The 18,224-nt window shown below is 39.2% G+C and overlaps 1 protein-coding gene across 13 annotated transcripts in view; it reads right to left on the reverse strand.

The window, feature by feature from the left end:
• The window catches only part of LOC137256365 (5'-AMP-activated protein kinase subunit gamma-1-like), a 372,719-nt gene that overhangs the window by 36,513 nt on the left and 317,982 nt on the right, over nt 1-18,224 (reverse strand). For all 13 annotated transcript variants that reach the window (XM_067794188.1, XM_067794191.1, XM_067794185.1 and 10 more), the window contains 2 exons: nt 8,708-8,823; nt 7,838-7,883 (listed from right to left, as the gene is read on the reverse strand). In XM_067794188.1, coding sequence (XP_067650289.1) covers nt 7,838-7,883; nt 8,708-8,823 — 162 coding nt within the window. The remainder of the gene's footprint in view (nt 1-7,837; nt 7,884-8,707; nt 8,824-18,224) is intronic.

Consider the following 18,224-nt stretch of genomic DNA (forward strand, 5'->3'; position numbering starts at 1 on the left):
GTTCCCTGGCAACTGATGGAGAGATGCTGATGGACTTCCAAGACTGAGACCAGTCGTACAGACATAATGACCACACAGTTCAGCACCTCAGGAGCTTCGTCAAACCCAGACCTCACTGATGTCCCAGTTGGTCTTGTGATGCAATCGACTAAACCATACTTTCGTATGCCCTCGAAACCCTTCAGCTAGTATCCATGGCAACTAACCACTTGTTTTATAGTAACCCCTTGATCGTAACCTAAAGCACTATCCAAACATCTGTCAAATATTCAACATCTACAAAGCAAATAAAGATTTTCCAGTAAGATTGTTGACTTTCTTCATCATCTCCAAATCATAACTGAAGTAATCAGGAGAGAGTTTTGATTCCTCTGCATTTGAAAAACAATCTCATCATTGCAGCTTCAAAGAATCCTCACATTTCCCCGCAATAAGATTTCATCAAAAGTGTTGAATTTTCTCAATTTAAAAGGACTTAAAAGTTTCTTGTAATTCGAGCACATGCTTTTTTCTGGCACAAAGGAAAATGACTGTTTCATCAGAAAATAAGACACTTCTGATCAAGGAAGTGGTGTCCTTTTCTTGCTCATCAAAAACTCATCATGTACTCTGTAATTGTAGAATTCCTTTTGCTGGGAGCAAGGCCGTAGGTGTAACAGGATAATCTGAGTTAGATTCTGTATATATAAGATTACACTCAGATAAAAGCCCAGGGTAACCTTAGAATTTGTGAAGCGAGTGAGAGAGAGAGGTGTAGTACTTTTGAACACTTCGGGTTTTTTCACTGATGTTGGAATATCAGTGACACAGTGATCTTATATTTTTCCAGCAATTCAGGGGATTGCAAACTAGGGAGCTTTTCTTTCAAATCCTGTGCATGAAGTAATAATGGTCCCTACAATGTGTCAGCTTATGGTCAGAAGCAGTCATGGTGCGTGTTTTCAATTTGGCTTCCAGGATCAATCATTGCCACATAACCTACACCTGCTATGTAAGCTTGTTGTCAAAAGTCAACACACTCTCAACATGAGAGCTTGTAGTCGAAAGCACACAGAGTAGCTATTTGCAAGCTTGCAGTCAGAAACACAGTTCAAAGTAATATCTATACATAATATGAAAAGCAGCCCTGCGATTTTCTTCATTTTCAGACATGAGACTGTGGAAATCAAGACTTGCCATATTTTCTGGACTTGTGAGGGCTTTCTTGGGAAATGTTTGCTTCAAGGTTTGTGTGACTGACTATCAGAAACAGACAGAGTCCCTATATGTAAGTTCAGCCTGAAGCAGAAAACTTGCAGTCAGAAGCACACATACAAGTGAAAGAACATTACAATTTATTGAGTTAACACAGGTCTGCCCCCAGGTTACAGAACATTGACAACATTTCTGGTCACCTCACTGCATGTGATGGACCAGAGCAATGTATGTCAACATAATCAGCATCTGCAACTAGAGATACAGTGATGGCTTGTCTGAGGCCAGACCCATTCATAACATGCATCAAACCTCAGCAGTCAAACATAATCTAGCTTCTCTCAGGCTTCCTGAAATGGACATCTTGTCTTCTACAGATGACCCTACATCCTACTTTCAAGTGAGTTTGTCGTATTCAACCTGGTACAAAGGCCAAGTTTCCAAGAAAACAATTTTGAAACTGCTTTGAATGTCCACTAATTATACAGGAAATCATGATATAACTATAACTTCAATAAAATCCATGATTGCACTACACCACAAAAGTTCTGAACGATGCAAAACATACACCTTGCTCTATCACTGTACACTTTGTATAACGAGCATGTTTTCTCTAGTAATGGCTGTTTCAAAGTATTTACTTTACATGCTCAGCTCATGACAATATGGCTCTCGTAACTGAAACAAGGAATGCAGAAATATAAATGTCAGTTAAAAACTAAGGTGAGTGAGTATGGTCTTCACCACAAATATGGCATGTCCCATGCCACTAAAGAACAATGAAATATTGATGACATTGACCTTGAAATTATAGTCAAGGTCATCAAAACTGCGTAATTCCCTTATGTAGGTTGTCACTAATTTTTAAAATGTTGGGTACAATAGTTCATGAGATATCACATTAAAATAAGGTCAAGGTCACCAATAGTTCACGAGATATCGCGTTAAAATAAGGTCAAGGTCACCAAAACAAACTAGTGTCTGTGTAATCTCCCAGTGTAGGCTGTCACTCATTTTGAAGACGTTGGGTATAATAATTCATAAGATATCGCGTTAACAAGAATTGGGACGCGTGGACATATGTACATACACCACTGAATACTTAGTCCCCAGCTCTGCAATGCCGTGGGGAACAATTAAAAAATGTAGCAGGGGCTAGTATTATATCCAGGTGAAAGTGGGGCACTTCCAGCATGTTGTTCCACTAAACTACTTCATTGAACCTGTATTTCTTTTCTGGACCACGTGACAATGGTGCACAGATCTGCCAGCTTGTTTTATTCCTCTACCTTATGGAAGCAATATGTTCTCTGGTCAAGGTGAATCAACACACATATTTACATAACCCTGTGTTAAAAACGGATGACTCACATTCTAGGTCAAATATTGATTTGTGGCAATATCTCAAATATAATTTAAATTATAATTTTTTCTCCTATTTCACTCCGTCAAGTCTCCATGCACTCAAGACAATTTCTCACAAATTTTTCCTCCATTCATGACTGCATGTCTATGTTCATCTTCCCCACAAAGAAGTCAATCATATATGCTGACTTGCACCGATTACTGCCTTGGTGCAATCGGTGACATTTGAGCTTGCATCTCTCCAGCAGGATAAACATCTGCCTGCTCATTGCAGAATTGTCTGTTAATGAATCAGCACAGGGGGATCACAATGGAACATAGGTACCAGTATTTCTTTACCAGTTATTCTTTAAGTAAGTGAACATACTTCTAAATCAATCTCAGCAATATTCCAGCAATTTCACAATGGAGGGACACCAGAAATCTGCTTCACACACTGTGCCCATGTGAGGAATCAAAACTGGGTCTTTGTGATAAGCGAATGCTATAATAAGCAGGTTAATTTTAGCCACTTTTAGCAATTTTCAACCAATATCACAGCAAGGGACACCACTAATGGGCTTCACACATTGTCCCATGTGGAGAATAGAAGCTAGGTATTCAGCGCAAGGAACGAATGCTTTAACCACTTCCCACTAACCCACTTCCAATCCTGCACAACAGAAGCTTTTTTCTTGTATCTACACTTAAACACCTTCGTCAGGAAGGTAATTAATGGTAATTCGAACGGTAATGCTTCTTGAAAGTATTTTGATAATGGTTTATGCAAATACAGTACAAGCTGTGAGTGAAACTTGACACGAAGGCAATGCGATCAGGTTGAAAATGATTTCACAACATCAAAATGTACCTTCTGTTACATGTACCTGGAAATATGCTGCATGACAATTAGATCATCAAAGCTGAAACACGGAGGACACATGTACTCGTGTCTTTGTTGTTTAATGTCCCACTAGGACAAATGTACTAGCTAACGCATGTAAAATATCATCCAATCTCTTTATGAAACTAAGATCCTTTCTCATACCTTAAACAGTAAAATCTTAATGGTTCAAGTGTTCACCTGACATGCCAAAAACTAGAGTTCACATACTAACAAGGATACAGTGAGCGAGTGTTGTGAAAAACAATATTCAAGCAATATGATAGCAGGGAACACCAGGAATGAGCTTCACAAGTTGTACCCATGTGGGAATCAAACCCGCATCTATGGCATAGTAAGCAGTCACTATAACCATCAGCCTACCCCATCGACACTGGATACAATGAAAATCCACATCAGGTGACACCCATTGTCACTTTACAACAATATTCTGGGAAAAACAGTGTAACCCGCACTCAATACAGAACAGTTAATCCAAGTTTCCTCTTTCTGATTGTGGTCTTGTAATTTGCAAATCGGTGATGATGAGAAGTGAGCTGAGTCATGTCTAGGTCAACCATGAGACAGATGGCGACAGCTGGCCAACCTCACACCAGACCGTAACATCAGATTCCTAATGGTAACAATCGCCACAAGCACAGTAAACCCACTAACATTTCTCCACCCTGCACTTTCTATTTCCACTCATAAATTCAAGGGCCCAGACACATAAAGTTCTTGTTTACCCAAACGAGTAGGGTTTTATGCTGTTTTGGAGCTATTCCAGTGAAACGAAGGTGGGGAAACCAGATATGGGCTTGACATATTGTATATTATGTGTTTTATCAAAATCCAGCTTAAACTGTAGCTACACACATGTAGACAACCTGTAGCTGTCCTCATTAAATATTTTATCAATGAGAGTGAGTGATTAGGGTTTTAAACCAGTTTTAGCAATATCCCAGCAACAGCATGGTGGAGACAAGAAACAGGCTTCACAAACTTTGTTTATGTAGGAAATCAAACCTTGGTCTTCTGTGGGATTAGCAAACACTTAAACCAAGGTCTCCTCCAGCAGCCCAGGATCAAGGGAAAGCAAAAATAAATCTGATTGACTTCTATATCTAATAAGTGATTGAGTCACTTAAAGCTGCCTTGTACAGCATTTCTTTTTGGCAGGAAAATGTACTTTTCGAGAAAAGTCCACTGTGATGAAAAGCTTTGTGAAATAATTAGTTTTATGTCACAAATCAGTTGAAGTTAAGCACCATTGAGCTCTGGGCAGTCTTTGGAGGGGTGACGTGTTTGGCAGCTTGATTCCTGAGAGTTTCTATGACTTCAGTCCTGCCCCCACAACAAAGCACATGTTGTACATGTGGTCACCTTAGGCAAGCGAGTTTGTTCTAAATTGTATCTGTTCACACAGCAGAAAATGGGTACCCGGTGAGAAAAAGTCATGGGACTATTAACCTTACAGCTCCTAAGTGGCAGCTTGGATTATCGGGGGTAATAATAATCAGATTCTGATTACAGCATCCAGTGAGCAACTAATCAGATGGATATCCACTAGGCGCTATATAAGTGAATCATCATTATTTAATATCATGGCGAGGGACACCAGAAATGTTGCTTCACACATTGCATAGCATGTGGTGAACATAACCCAGGTCTTCAGCGAGATGAGCAAACACTTCAGTAGATGACAGTAAATTGGGTTTCCCTGTGCTATGAAGATCATTCATTGTGTGTAAGGTGAACATTGGAGGAAAGCCCTTTGTGATGCCTGTTTGACATTTCCATGATCACAGTATTGACAAACCCAGAAACATACCTGTGGCAAACCAGAATTTGAAAGCACAATCATTTCTGCCACTTAAGAGAGATCCTAATCTACACAGCAAATTGTGGCTCCCCCAGGCGGTTCAAAAGATGCACCCGTGAATCTCTGGGTTAGAAATGGTCTCAAAAACCCATGCTTGACATAAAAGGTGTCTAACGAGATCAGGTGGTCAGGCTCACTGACTTGTTTGACACGTCATCATATCCCAGTTGTGTAAATCAATGCTTACGCTGTTGATCACTGGATTGTCCGGTCCACACTGAAATTATTTACAGATTGCCACTGGAATATTGCCCAGTGAAGCATTAAAACATAATCAAACTGAGGATACTGCCACATTGGTACGAAGAGCATGATCATTCTGCTCACAAATGAAGAATCATCATCATCATCATCATCATCATCAAAATCTTGGTAACAACCTTCAAATTATGACATGCTTACTTCCATATATACCAAATTGGGGAACTTGACTGTGTGAGTGTGGATTTACACTGCTTTTAACAATATTCCAGCAGCATCACAAGAGGGGCCACCAGATATGGGCGTCACACATTGAGGGGAGTCAAACCTGGACCTTTGGTGTCCTTAACAACTTGACTTGTGACGAGTGACCAGTAAGTGTTGACATTAGTGATGTCATAAATTGCAATTTTTTCATGCCATCTTTCATCCACTATTCACTTCAACTGTCAAGACAGGCTGTCATGCAGTTGTCATGCTGCTACACAGTCGTCATGCTGCCATGCTAATGGTCTATGTTGGAAAGGTGAAGAAGCTTTGAAATGATAGATGAACAAGTAGAACAGAGCATCATCTGCTGTTGTCATGGCAACAATGAAGCATTTCATGACAACATCTACTTAACCTAATCCAAGTTTTCACAAAACCTGTCCCACAAAGCATCACTGCCCCACAATAAAGAGGCTTCTGGCGAAAATGTGCAGTTGCATGGCCAATCCGATCAATTACGGCGCTAAAGAACTGTGCCAAGGTGTTTTGACATCAAGTTCAAGCAACTGCCATTGTCTTTTAATTAAACCATAATAAATTAATCGTGATCGGCTGTAACGAGAAGATCGACTGTAAGATTCTACTTTGATGCAGATGGGTGGGATGAGCTGTCAGTGCAAGGCTGAATGTGTCTCATCGTACACGCAATGTGGTTATTTGGGCCAATTTTTACACTCACACATGTGCAACACAGATTTTGCACTGAAGGTCTTAATCACTGAACTCTTTATGAAACTACATGAGAAACACCTAAATGTCTTATAACATGCAAGCACGTGATGCAATTTTATGCAAGCACTATTTCACCTTTTTCACAACAGCCTATAAATCTCGCTGACAGAAATAAACAGTAGTTGATTGCAAAAGCATGACTCGCCACTGTGGTGAAAAATATTCACTCAAACCAATGAGTATTTTTTCATCGGTTGTTTCGATAGAAATAGGATACTGGGGTTTACTACTTATATTTGTAGTCAACATATCATCACAGTCAATAGAGTTTTTAATCTGGACCAAAAACAAGTGGTCAACAACATAAACAACAACACGCTGCCATGGTGATAAATTCCAGTGGTCAACAACATAAACAACTACACACTGCCATGGTGACAAACTCACTGCAGCCAACTGACCTTGATTCACCTTGGGCTTCTGTACTAAGGTTAATCTTACCTCCCATTCTTTAACATTGCACTAAGGTCACCTTAATGACTTATGACTACCTTAGTGCTTTGTGAAAGGAACCCATGGTCTTGAAACAAACATGGAATATGAAGGTCCTATTCCTCTGTAATTAAGTAGCTGTTCATCTACTGGCAGTTACCATATTTCAACATAGTGAAAAATGATGAAGTCTTGACTATAGTAGTCACTTTCGTCAGAGTAAGTGAGTTTAGTTTTACGCAGCTTTTAGCAAAATATCAACCTGGGACACTAGAAATGGGCTTAATCTGTGTGTTCGGCATGACAAGCTAATGACTAGGTTCCCCCCACTGCCCTTTAATTAGTGTTAGAAATTGGTTGAAATCTAACAATTGATGACTGCTTCGTTACCAACGAACAATTATTGAACAACATCGGTTAGCCTCATTTTTCGATTTTCCTATCCAGGTTGCTATTGCAGATATCTATTAACAAGATGCAACTTGCAACTTCAAAGTGATGACTAATATCTCATGAAAATAACCGTCCTGGAGTCATCAAGAAATATTCAGTCATGATTTTTCAGTCAGTGAAGTAAGTTTTCTAAGAAATAAATACGTTTTCAGGCTAATACAACGTCAATGATATGTTCCATCATCAAGTGTTTCAATGACTAAAACAGTAGTTCCAAAATGGTTTTCGTTCGATGATGGGGAAAATGTGATCAACAGCTTGGTCGTTTGGTCACTGCGACAGATCTTTGAGTATTTGAATTTATCGGAACACCACTGCCTTTAATCAGAAACCACTGGCGTCAACATTTTTCAATTCACATGGTGACCAGAGCAATTCAAAGTGTGCTCATCCACAAACTTACTTTCGAAAATCTGGACTCTGCGATCAAAAGTGTATATTCTTACCTAAATCTTCTATTTCCATTTTGTCAACATCAGAGTCCATTGATAACTGTAAAATAATGATCATGTAAAATCAGAACCTATAACATGTTAGAAGCATTATTATCAGCATAAAGCACAAATGAAAACTGTCACATTACTTCCACAGGAATGAATGTGTATTAGTCAGAAAAGACAGAAACAACAATCCATTCAAAAATCACCGCATCACTTTTGCAACAACTCAAGGCCACAGCTCACATTTTATGGCTTAGTAGATATGCAGCTTGCGTGGGTCTAAACAAAAGTAATAATAAATTAATGCGGGTCAATTACAAGTTGTCCAAGGTTTAACTGAGAGAACAATAAGCTTACTCTACAAGTGAGTATGGTTTTACAGAGCCTTTAGCAATATTCCAGCAATATCACACTGGGGAAAACCAGATATGGACTTTTCACATTTTACCAATGTGGAAAATCGAACCTTTCCCTTATCGTGATTGTTAGGATACCCTACTGCCCTCAATTCGGTTTCAAGTGCAGTATGTAAACTATTTTCCCAAACACAGGTGTGTACGTCTGTGAGATAAAACTTTGTCTTGCAGGTGCCTGCAGTGACAGAAACTATATTCCATGCTTTTGATCACTAATTCTAAAAACGTTTATGTATACAAATACCTTTGCAAGTGTCAGGAGCATAACAGTTCGTGAGGTCAACCTAGTGTATATAATACAGTATATGTCCCTTTATAAGGTTGGACTAGTGGGTAATTATACTTGTGTACCCAATTGATTTCAGCCTAGTGTAAAATTATGCTAATTTGTGTATAATTATACAAATTATACTAGTACACCTTCATGAGTTTGGACAAGTGTATAATTATGCTTATGTACCTTCATGAGGTCGGACTTGTATATAATTGCATGCGAGTGGTCATTCTGGAAGGATCGTGCCATGGTGGGTGGTGCAGACTTTGGCTCGTTGCTGGACTGGAACCGGAGGGGTGATACTGCAACAGACAATTAACAAACTGCTGACTCAGCAACAAAAAGCATCAGCTCATGCACAGGTTAGCTCAGAAAAATAACGGAAAAACATCGAACAGTTTATCATGCAGATTCTGAAACTTAATATTGGAAACTGAAACTGAAGATATCCCCAACGATATATGTTATTCATACAAGGCAAGTGTACAAATAAACGTCTTTAAACATATTTATTTCTGAGACAAACTATTAGTCTATGGTCAGCAAGTTGCAGTCCTCTAAAGGGGTTGTTTGCTATAGTTCAACAATCTGTAAATTATTTCACACAACAGCACATCCCGAGTCTAGTAACACACTGTTTGATAGTGTGAGCTGAACGTGGGTGAGTGAGTCTACTTTTACGCTGCACTCTGCAATATTCCAGCTATAAGGTGGCAGTCTGTAAATAATTGAGTCTGGACCAGACAATCCAGTGATCAACAACATGAGCATCGATCTGCGCAATTGGGAACCGATGACATGTGTCAAACAAGTCAGCGAGCCTGACCACCCGATCCTGTTAGTCGCCTCTTACGACAAGCATAGTTGCCTTTTATCATGTTTATGGCAAGAATGGTTGCTGAAGGCCTGCCTATTCTACACTGGGACCTGCACGGGTCACAATAACCATTAAACTGAAAATGATACTTGGAGCCAGGTTCAAGCAAAAGAAGGCTCAAAACTGTCACCAACCAATATGATGATGATTCTAATGATGAGGATGATGATCATCAGTTTTCCTTCATTATCACCATGGGAACTCATTAGGCTTCACTCATCCCCACTGGAACATGTGCTTCAATCTTTCTATGTAACAGCCTAGTGATAGAGAGCTTACCTCACACCATAAACCTGGGTGCCAATCCACAAAGCGTTTGTAGGGCTATAACATTCGTAAATACATGATAAAATATAGAGTTACGACAGGTCGTACTGTTACGAATGCTTTGTGGATCAGTACCCTGGAGAAGTAGGGGACAGTGAGGTAGCCTAGTGGTTTAAGTATCCACTCATCATGCTCAAGACCCAGTTTTGATTCCCAACATGATCACGTGTGAAATCAATTTCCATTTCAGGAGTACCAAAGTTGAAAATGCAGGAATACTGCTAAGAGTAGTGTATAATATTCTTCATAATTTCTTCTACCTCCATGTTTTCACAATGGGTGTTCTTAACAGGACCGAAAAATATTATCAAAGATAACGCGGCATGAAATCCTGTCCATGTACAACTATGTATGTTCACTTCACAGGGCTACTGGACTCCACATTAATCTCCCTAAACCAGAAGTGAATCACTACTGAAACACTACACGATGCTTAAATTCTGTGGAGATCCAGGCTTGATTAGATATCCAGCAGTATACTGCTCGTTGTCAGGGGCAACTGATTTGATCAGGTGGACAGGATCAGTAACTTGGCCAAATGTATGTCGTCACACCTGGTTGGAGTCAAATATTACCATCACTCATACAAACTACAAACTGGCATGATAAGACTGGATTAATGTTGACTGAGGCTTTTAACAACATTCAATCCCTCCCTGATGAAGAATTCAACAATCTCTCGATGGCACAGGTAATTATATACCTTAGGGTGCACAGCTTAGTGAACAAACACAATGGACAGGAATAAAAGGTACCCCCAAACCCGAGGCAGTTCAAAGCTGTTTACAACAATCTAATTTCATTGTGTTCACGTCAAGAGTTTTCTATTCAAATTGAATAATCACATGATTAGCTGTCTTCATTAAAATTGTCAAAGAGCATACTGCCATAATACCTTCAGCAGTAGCACAGTGCTGTGATCTATGTTCTTCAAATATACTTGCAGGAATGAATGATTTATTCCACCAAAACAAATAACCTGCTGTGAAGTTTAATAGCTGCTTGTGACATAGGCACTGCTTCTTGGCACTGTTCCATCTTCCTCTCACACAACAGATCAACCCCTAGCCCAATCAACTATGGATTAAACAATCAAGGTTGTGATGATTGTAATCGAAAGAAGGAAAATATGAATTGTTTAAAAGCTTAAGGATATTTATTCTGTTTTAAGTCCCTTTGCCTTTTTCTAAAACAATTAAGCCAAGCTCCTCTTCCTGAAATAAACATCTGAGATCCTGCATTTAACAATTGATTTTAAACCAAGCACTTAATGCTGTGGTGCAGCATAACAATTGCTGTAATATTGTGCAGGGTAATTAACTTCCATGTGGGCCGACTTCCCCCTGGGTCAAGGTCAGGTCAGGTCACCTACTTTCTATACATAGTCAATAGGTCACCATAACAGTAGAGCTTGTCACGATTGTGCTAGCCAGTTAACTCAAGGTCACTCAACTATATCCCACTATTCAAGAAATATGTTAGACTTGCACAAGTCTCCAAGGTAACAGTTGATAGTATGAATGATAAATTCTAATTAATATATATATATATATATATATATATATATATATATATATATATATATAAGCAGCCTCCTTAAAGAATACAATTACTATACTTGTATGGGCCTAACACTCAGTACAGCCTCAGATCAAGGCTAGCACTATCTCTGAATGTGTAAACAATAGCACATATATCATGCCCAGATACCTGTGCAAGGATCCGCATCACTAAGTGATCCATACCATAATGCATGATGGACCCACAATCAACAAAGTCACAGAACTGAATAACCCAAACTATGACAAAATACATTATAATGTTACTAAAATCATCAACCAACATCAAAATACTTGCTACATTAAGGACAAAAAAATGGTTCTCAGACAACACCTTTTACAAAAAGGGTGTTGCAGGCTCTTTACTGCCAACCTGGGAAAGGTTTCCCTACTTAAATATTCCTTGAAGTACAATTCTGTTAACTTTATCCTTGGATCAAATTTTAAACAGCTAGCAAAGTCACTATGGTAACACTTCAGACAGAAGTTGTAATTCACAGAGCTAACTTGACTTGAAGCTGATTTGTATACTGTAGGTACAGTGGGAGAGTGAGTTTCTGGGTATTTTGGGGAATCGAACCTGGGTATTCAGCGTGATGAGAGAACACTTTAACCTATAGGCTACTCCACCCCCTGTAGGTACAGTATATTCTACCAAGAGCAAAAACCACAAATCCATGCCTTACAACCAGTTAATTGTGTTTGTACAAACAGCAGATGCAAGTATGTCTTAAGGGTAACCCTTGCCAATTCATTTAATATCCAGAAAATTATTATCAATTTTCCAACTGTATGATTGCAGTCTGTAAATAAATGAGTCTGGACTAGACAATAAAGTGACTCACATCACAATCATCGATCTACACAGTTGGGATATGACAGAACAATTACTGACTATCTATTCAGTGAGAGTGTGAGGATCCAGGTTAGAATTGGTCTTGAACAACCCAAGCATGTCGTAAGAGGTGTATGACAGGATCAGGTGGTCAGACTTACTCACGCCAACATGTAATTGTTTGAAAAAATGCCTAGGTCGAAGCATAATATGTTGTTCACTTGTCCAAACAAGATTATTTGCAGACAGTCCGAGATCGGAAATTTTGCTGAGTACCGCGTTAAACAACAAGTGTCCGAGTCTTCATATTTCACATTGAGCTGAGTTTTCTGTAGGCAATTGATTTACCATTGTCTCCCATGGTGATCAATCAAGCGCATAGTCCACAGCTGAAAATGGCTACGACATAATTAAAAGGTATGAAAATAGATTTATGTGGAAATGTGCGTTTGGCTTCTACTAATTCAGATGCTGCATGATCCTTGCAACGAGCCTAGCAGTCCAGCACAGCGTGTGGGCAGCAAGTTGTAGAAGATTAACACAGCTTGAAGTCAAGTCAAAGTCTTTCAAACGAACTGTTATTGAACTCTTTACCATCAAACAGAAAAATAGATCATTCTTTTAACTTTAGCACATATACATTATTAGAAGCAACTAATGGGATCAGGTGGTCAGACTTGCTGACACTGTTGACGCGTGTCATCATATCCCCAGCTACACTGATTCATGCTCATGCATTTGATCACTGGATTGTTTGGTCCACACTTGATTATTTACAGACCACCGCCATATAGGTGGAATATTGTGACATTAAACATAACTCATTCAGTTACGAAAAACAGTAAAAAAGGACTATTGATCTCCTTGCTGACAAGTACCTAAAATGCAGACAGTGCATTTCTCAAGCCAGCATAAAAACAAGAAAACCTCTTCAACATTCCCCTCCTCTGACATCTATAAACTGCAAGGATATCATGAGTAATCATCAAGTTTTTAACACAAGGGAGCTGTTCAGATTGAGGATAATTAAGAGCAAGATGACACAATCTGACACCCATCTTTTGCAGAGCTGCAGTGGACACATCATCATCGGAAATATTAAAGCTCAGATCGCTGCATCGCTGCATCCAGAAAGCGAGTACCTGTTGCATGCGACCACCTCATATATTTTCATAATGTTCACTAAGCGTTCAACCTGTCTCAGCAATGCCCTTCATTTGGCCGTCCACTTACTAAAGTACACATAGTTGAAATGCAATTGCTTTCATCTTCTTACTTCTCACATTTCAACGATTTAAAAATTTTACAGAAACACTGAGTAGAATTTTCGTCACAAAGGGTTTAAACTACTTTCCTAATATGGTAGGCTGCAGCTTTATGATGATTAATATAGGAAGATGATGTGATATAATTTCCTCAGCTGAGCTGGTTGTGTGGCCTCCAGGTTAACTGGCCCCTGGATGAATGTGCGTGTGTGTGTCTGGCTGGGGAGTTGAGGTCTCCAGTGCTGGAGCTCACACCTACATACAGTTAATGTGCAAGGTCCTGTTCCCAGCATATAGTGCATATTATAATAATCTGCTTTTGATTTCTTCAGATCTTTTATCTGTAAATGCAGGAGCAAGTCTGCAAATGTTCATTAGGTCGGTGAAAAAAAGAGTTCATACCATATTATTAACTTAAATGAAGAGTCTGGTCTTGGGGTGTCAGTCCTGATCTCTCTCAGATACTTATGCCATAATTTAATATCCTCATGACCTGACATTCCTAGTCTGTCTCACAGTCCCTGAACCACATTATTTTCCCCATTGCCCAGCTCTCCCTTCAATGCTAAAGCCCTAAATGAAGCAAGTCTAGATTTCCTCAGGTTCAGGTTCTGAATCTAGCAACTCACTGGGGCTCCTTTCCTATCAAAATGGGTTTATTTCTTAAAATACAAATACAAATTCTCTCTCTCCCTTTTCAGAAACTAAATGGTTGTCTATTAAATGCCCTTACACACCATTCATACCCCTAAGCCACAATTTGATACCCTTAATACCTTTCATACCCTTTTGCCACAATTAGACACCCTCAATACCTTTCATACCCTTATGCCACAATTTGACACCCTCAATACCTTCATACCCTTATGCCACAATTTGACACCCTTACCTCAATACCTTCATACCCTTATGCCACAATCTGACACCCTCAATACCTTCATACCCTTATGCCACAATTTGATACCCTCAACACCTTCATACCCTTATGCCACAATCTGACAGAGAGCATTGTAGAATGGGGTCTGTTACCTAATAAATATGGAGCATGGAGACATGGTAATGAAAACATGTGTAGACCTACATTGACCAGATTCTTGTGAGGTGGCCTACATAAGATCCCTAACCAGGCAAAATAGCTGTGTGTCCATGTTGTTCTCGACCACTGTTTTCAAACTTTATGACAACCCTCCATTACAAACAAGTAAATCATTGCGACGCACATCCAATCAGTAGCCATGACATATCTAAGGTAGGGGTTACGAGAAATTCCTTCACAGGTACACCTGTTGTATACCAAGGCAAGGTGTTATAACATAGGAGACTACCTACAAGAAAGAAGTTGATGTGCTTACTTCCCCAAGTACTGTTATGGGATACACTTTTTAAGATAAGGGCAATACCTTTTTTTTTCAGACAAATGCTACAGTTTTGAGGCTGAAATCAGCAACTGCCTAACTGACCAAGACTATATTCCTATGTGGGCAATTTACTTTCAAATACTTTGAGATGAATTTTTTTTCCACATCTCTTAGAGTTGAAGTGAAACGATACAAGTGACTTGCTTAACTTATTAATGCACTGTCCTTATGACAAAATATGTGAGGCAGTAGATAAGTGGTTAAAGCATCTGCTCATCGCTGGGTTCTATTCCCAACATGGGAACAATGACAAGCCAATTTTTGGTGCACCCTGCCATATTGCTTGATTACTGCGACAGAAGCATAACAATATACTCACACTTTCACCAACCCAAACACCATGCCATCCGATGCACCAAGCAACCACCTTCTCGCTCACCTACTAACCCACCCATGACAATCAGTGAACATGTCTATATATTTGTGAATGGCAGGCTGTCGCCCTGTTCAGCCATGCAACACAAGTGATTGAAAGCCTGATGCCAGGTCCCATAAACACTAACACACAATCTGACAGAAACCTTTACCTCACCTATATCACAGCTATGACATTACCCCGTGCAGCAGTCTTAAAAGAAGTGAGTTCAGTGCTATGCTGCATTCACAATATACCAGCCATATGGTGTCAGTCTGTAAATAATCAATTTTCAACGTGATAATCCACTGATAAACAGCATGAGCATTGATCTATGCAATTGGGATACGATGACGTGTCAACCAAATCAGCAAGCATCACCACCCAATTCCGTCAGTCACCTCAAACAAGCATGGATTACTGAAGACCAATTCTTAACGAATTACTTTTAAACTGAATGAACTGATCAGCTCACAGTAAGAACACAATGACAAGCTTGCCACTCAGCAATTCTTTATCAATATGGGTTGATCTAACATTATCGGTGAGAAAATTTCATCAACACATCCTAATGGTAAAATGACAAGCTGACCACACAGATTTTCAGTGCCTTCATATTGACTTACCATTTGTGGCATAATTGATTCCGCTGAAGATCTTTTTAATCATTTGACACTGTCCAGTACCAGAGTGAGAGAAAATTGGCGTGTTAGCTTTCAAATATACTTGATCACTTTTTAAAAAAATAAAATCTCTTGCAACATATTCTTATGGTAGGATGATTGATTCCTTTAATTATTGCCATAAATAACAGAAAACCTTCAAAATCTCCCATTATGACATATAAAATTGGATACATTCATGGAAAATGATTCTTGATTATGTATAATATACGTCACATGGATGCAACCAAAAACGTTTTCACATTCCTGTAACTTCAGACTTGGTCAGATGACACGTCCACGTGAGAGAGTATGGTTTTACGCCACTTTCAGAAATATTCCACCAACACCATGGCAGGGGACACCAGTAATGGGATTCACGCATTGTACTCATGTAGGGAATCGAACAAAGGTCTCCAGTGTGACTAGAGAGTGCTTAACCATTAGGCTACCCCACCATCCAACATCCACATGACAAAAGAAGTAAATGCCATCACCAAGCTAATAAGGTAACAGAAACACTTGTCTGATGGCTCAACCATAGCTGCATTGTTGGAAACCAAAGCTCATTTTGTCATTTTTCTCAAATTTGACATGGTGAGTGAGCAAGTTTCATTTTTATGCTGCTTTTAGCAATATTCCAACAACATCACAGTAGGGGACACACACAAAAAAAGGGCTTCACACATTGTATCAATGTGGGAAATTGAACCTGGAATTTCAACATGATGAGGGAACTCATTAACCACTAGGCTACCCTACCGTTCCAAGTCTAAAATGGATATTTTAAGCCAAACATAGGGCGCAATGTGGCAGCCACAAAATGTCTGATTACCAAGACAACACTAGACTTTGTGATGTCAGAAGCCTTTTTCTCTTGACCAATCAGATATAATACTCCCACATGGGAAAGAGGACACGATAATGATATTACGTGTGATACTGACTCCATGCCCTTTCAGGATTTCAAGTCACATTGAAGACAAGAAGGTTATTCAAAATAATCATCTATACAACGTAAAAACTCTTCAGCGGATTACTTTCAAATCAAACTTGACTTACCACAGATTTATGTCATTCGTATCTTATAACACAAAGCCATCAACAACACATCATAAAAACACTAGTACGTTAGGATAAAAAGATACTGCTATTCATAACAAGACATTATGAAAGCTAAGTTAAGCTACTGCAATAATACAATGGGGATTTACAGTATAGCTAGAAGTGTGATATAGCTTGATTTACACCATCCCTTCAGCTGCTGGCAATTGATTCCATGTCAAGTCAACAGACACATGACACAACTAACATGCATACACATAATAAACCTAAAAACTGCTTACCATACACTTATAGCCTCTATGGTATCCTGTATGTATTACAACTTAACAAAGAAGACAAACAATGCATTCAGCTGCATTGTACTGCCATACTTCAACTCGTGTTGCCATATGTATTACAACAGATTACCAATTTACATATTTATGAGATAAACAGAGTTATACCCAGTGTTAATGTCAGATACCATCAGTGTTCCTTTACAGTCAAAACATGAAGGATAACAAAAACAAAGAATACACGCCAAACAGGAAACGAGTGTCATATCAACCAGATCAGGGGGCAGTAGGGTGGCATGGTGGTAACAGTGTTAGTTCATCATGCTGAAGGCCCAGGTTCAATTCCCCACATGGTTACAATTTACTAAACCCATTTCTGGTGTTCCCTATATGATATTGTGGGAATATTGCTAACAGGCATAAAACTGAACTCACTCACTCACTCATTAACCAGGTCACATCAGTATTATCAAATACGTTTATTTACATTTGCTCCAATATATTTACAAATGTCTTGCCAAAGATTTGCAGCATGATATACTTATGTACATTATAGAAGTGGCCTGCTCATATTGAAGTACATGAATACATAAGTCACTGTCAGTTATAAGGCTGTCCTTGGCTTCTATCTGACAAGGCCCAGTCCTTGTGGATGCACACATGAACACAGTGTGTTCTTGTACAACCTCTCTGTGGGTATTTATGGCACTTGAGTGGTGCTCCGCATTATTTGTTGTTGACATCTCTCTGCAGAATTCCACCATTATGACAGTGGTCTGTAAATAATCAAGTCTGGACAAGGTGATCCAGTGATTGTCACCATACAACAATCATGGGTAGCTAAGGACCAACTAGGAGGTGTGGGCGGGTTGTAAAATAAGCTCAATTGCACAACTGGTGTACCCAAAAAGATGCATTAAGTTCAGAATGCACTGAAATACAAGAGGGTTGCTTAACTTGTTTCTTGGTGAATACATAAAATCATACATGGGAACTAACACCCATATTTATACAAATTACACATTAATGTGCCAATATTTACAAAAGCCTTACAGAGAACTTCAC

This window comes from Haliotis asinina, chromosome 11 (genome assembly GCF_037392515.1).
Source record: "Haliotis asinina isolate JCU_RB_2024 chromosome 11, JCU_Hal_asi_v2, whole genome shotgun sequence".
Lineage (NCBI taxonomy): Eukaryota > Metazoa > Mollusca > Gastropoda > Lepetellida > Haliotidae > Haliotis > Haliotis asinina.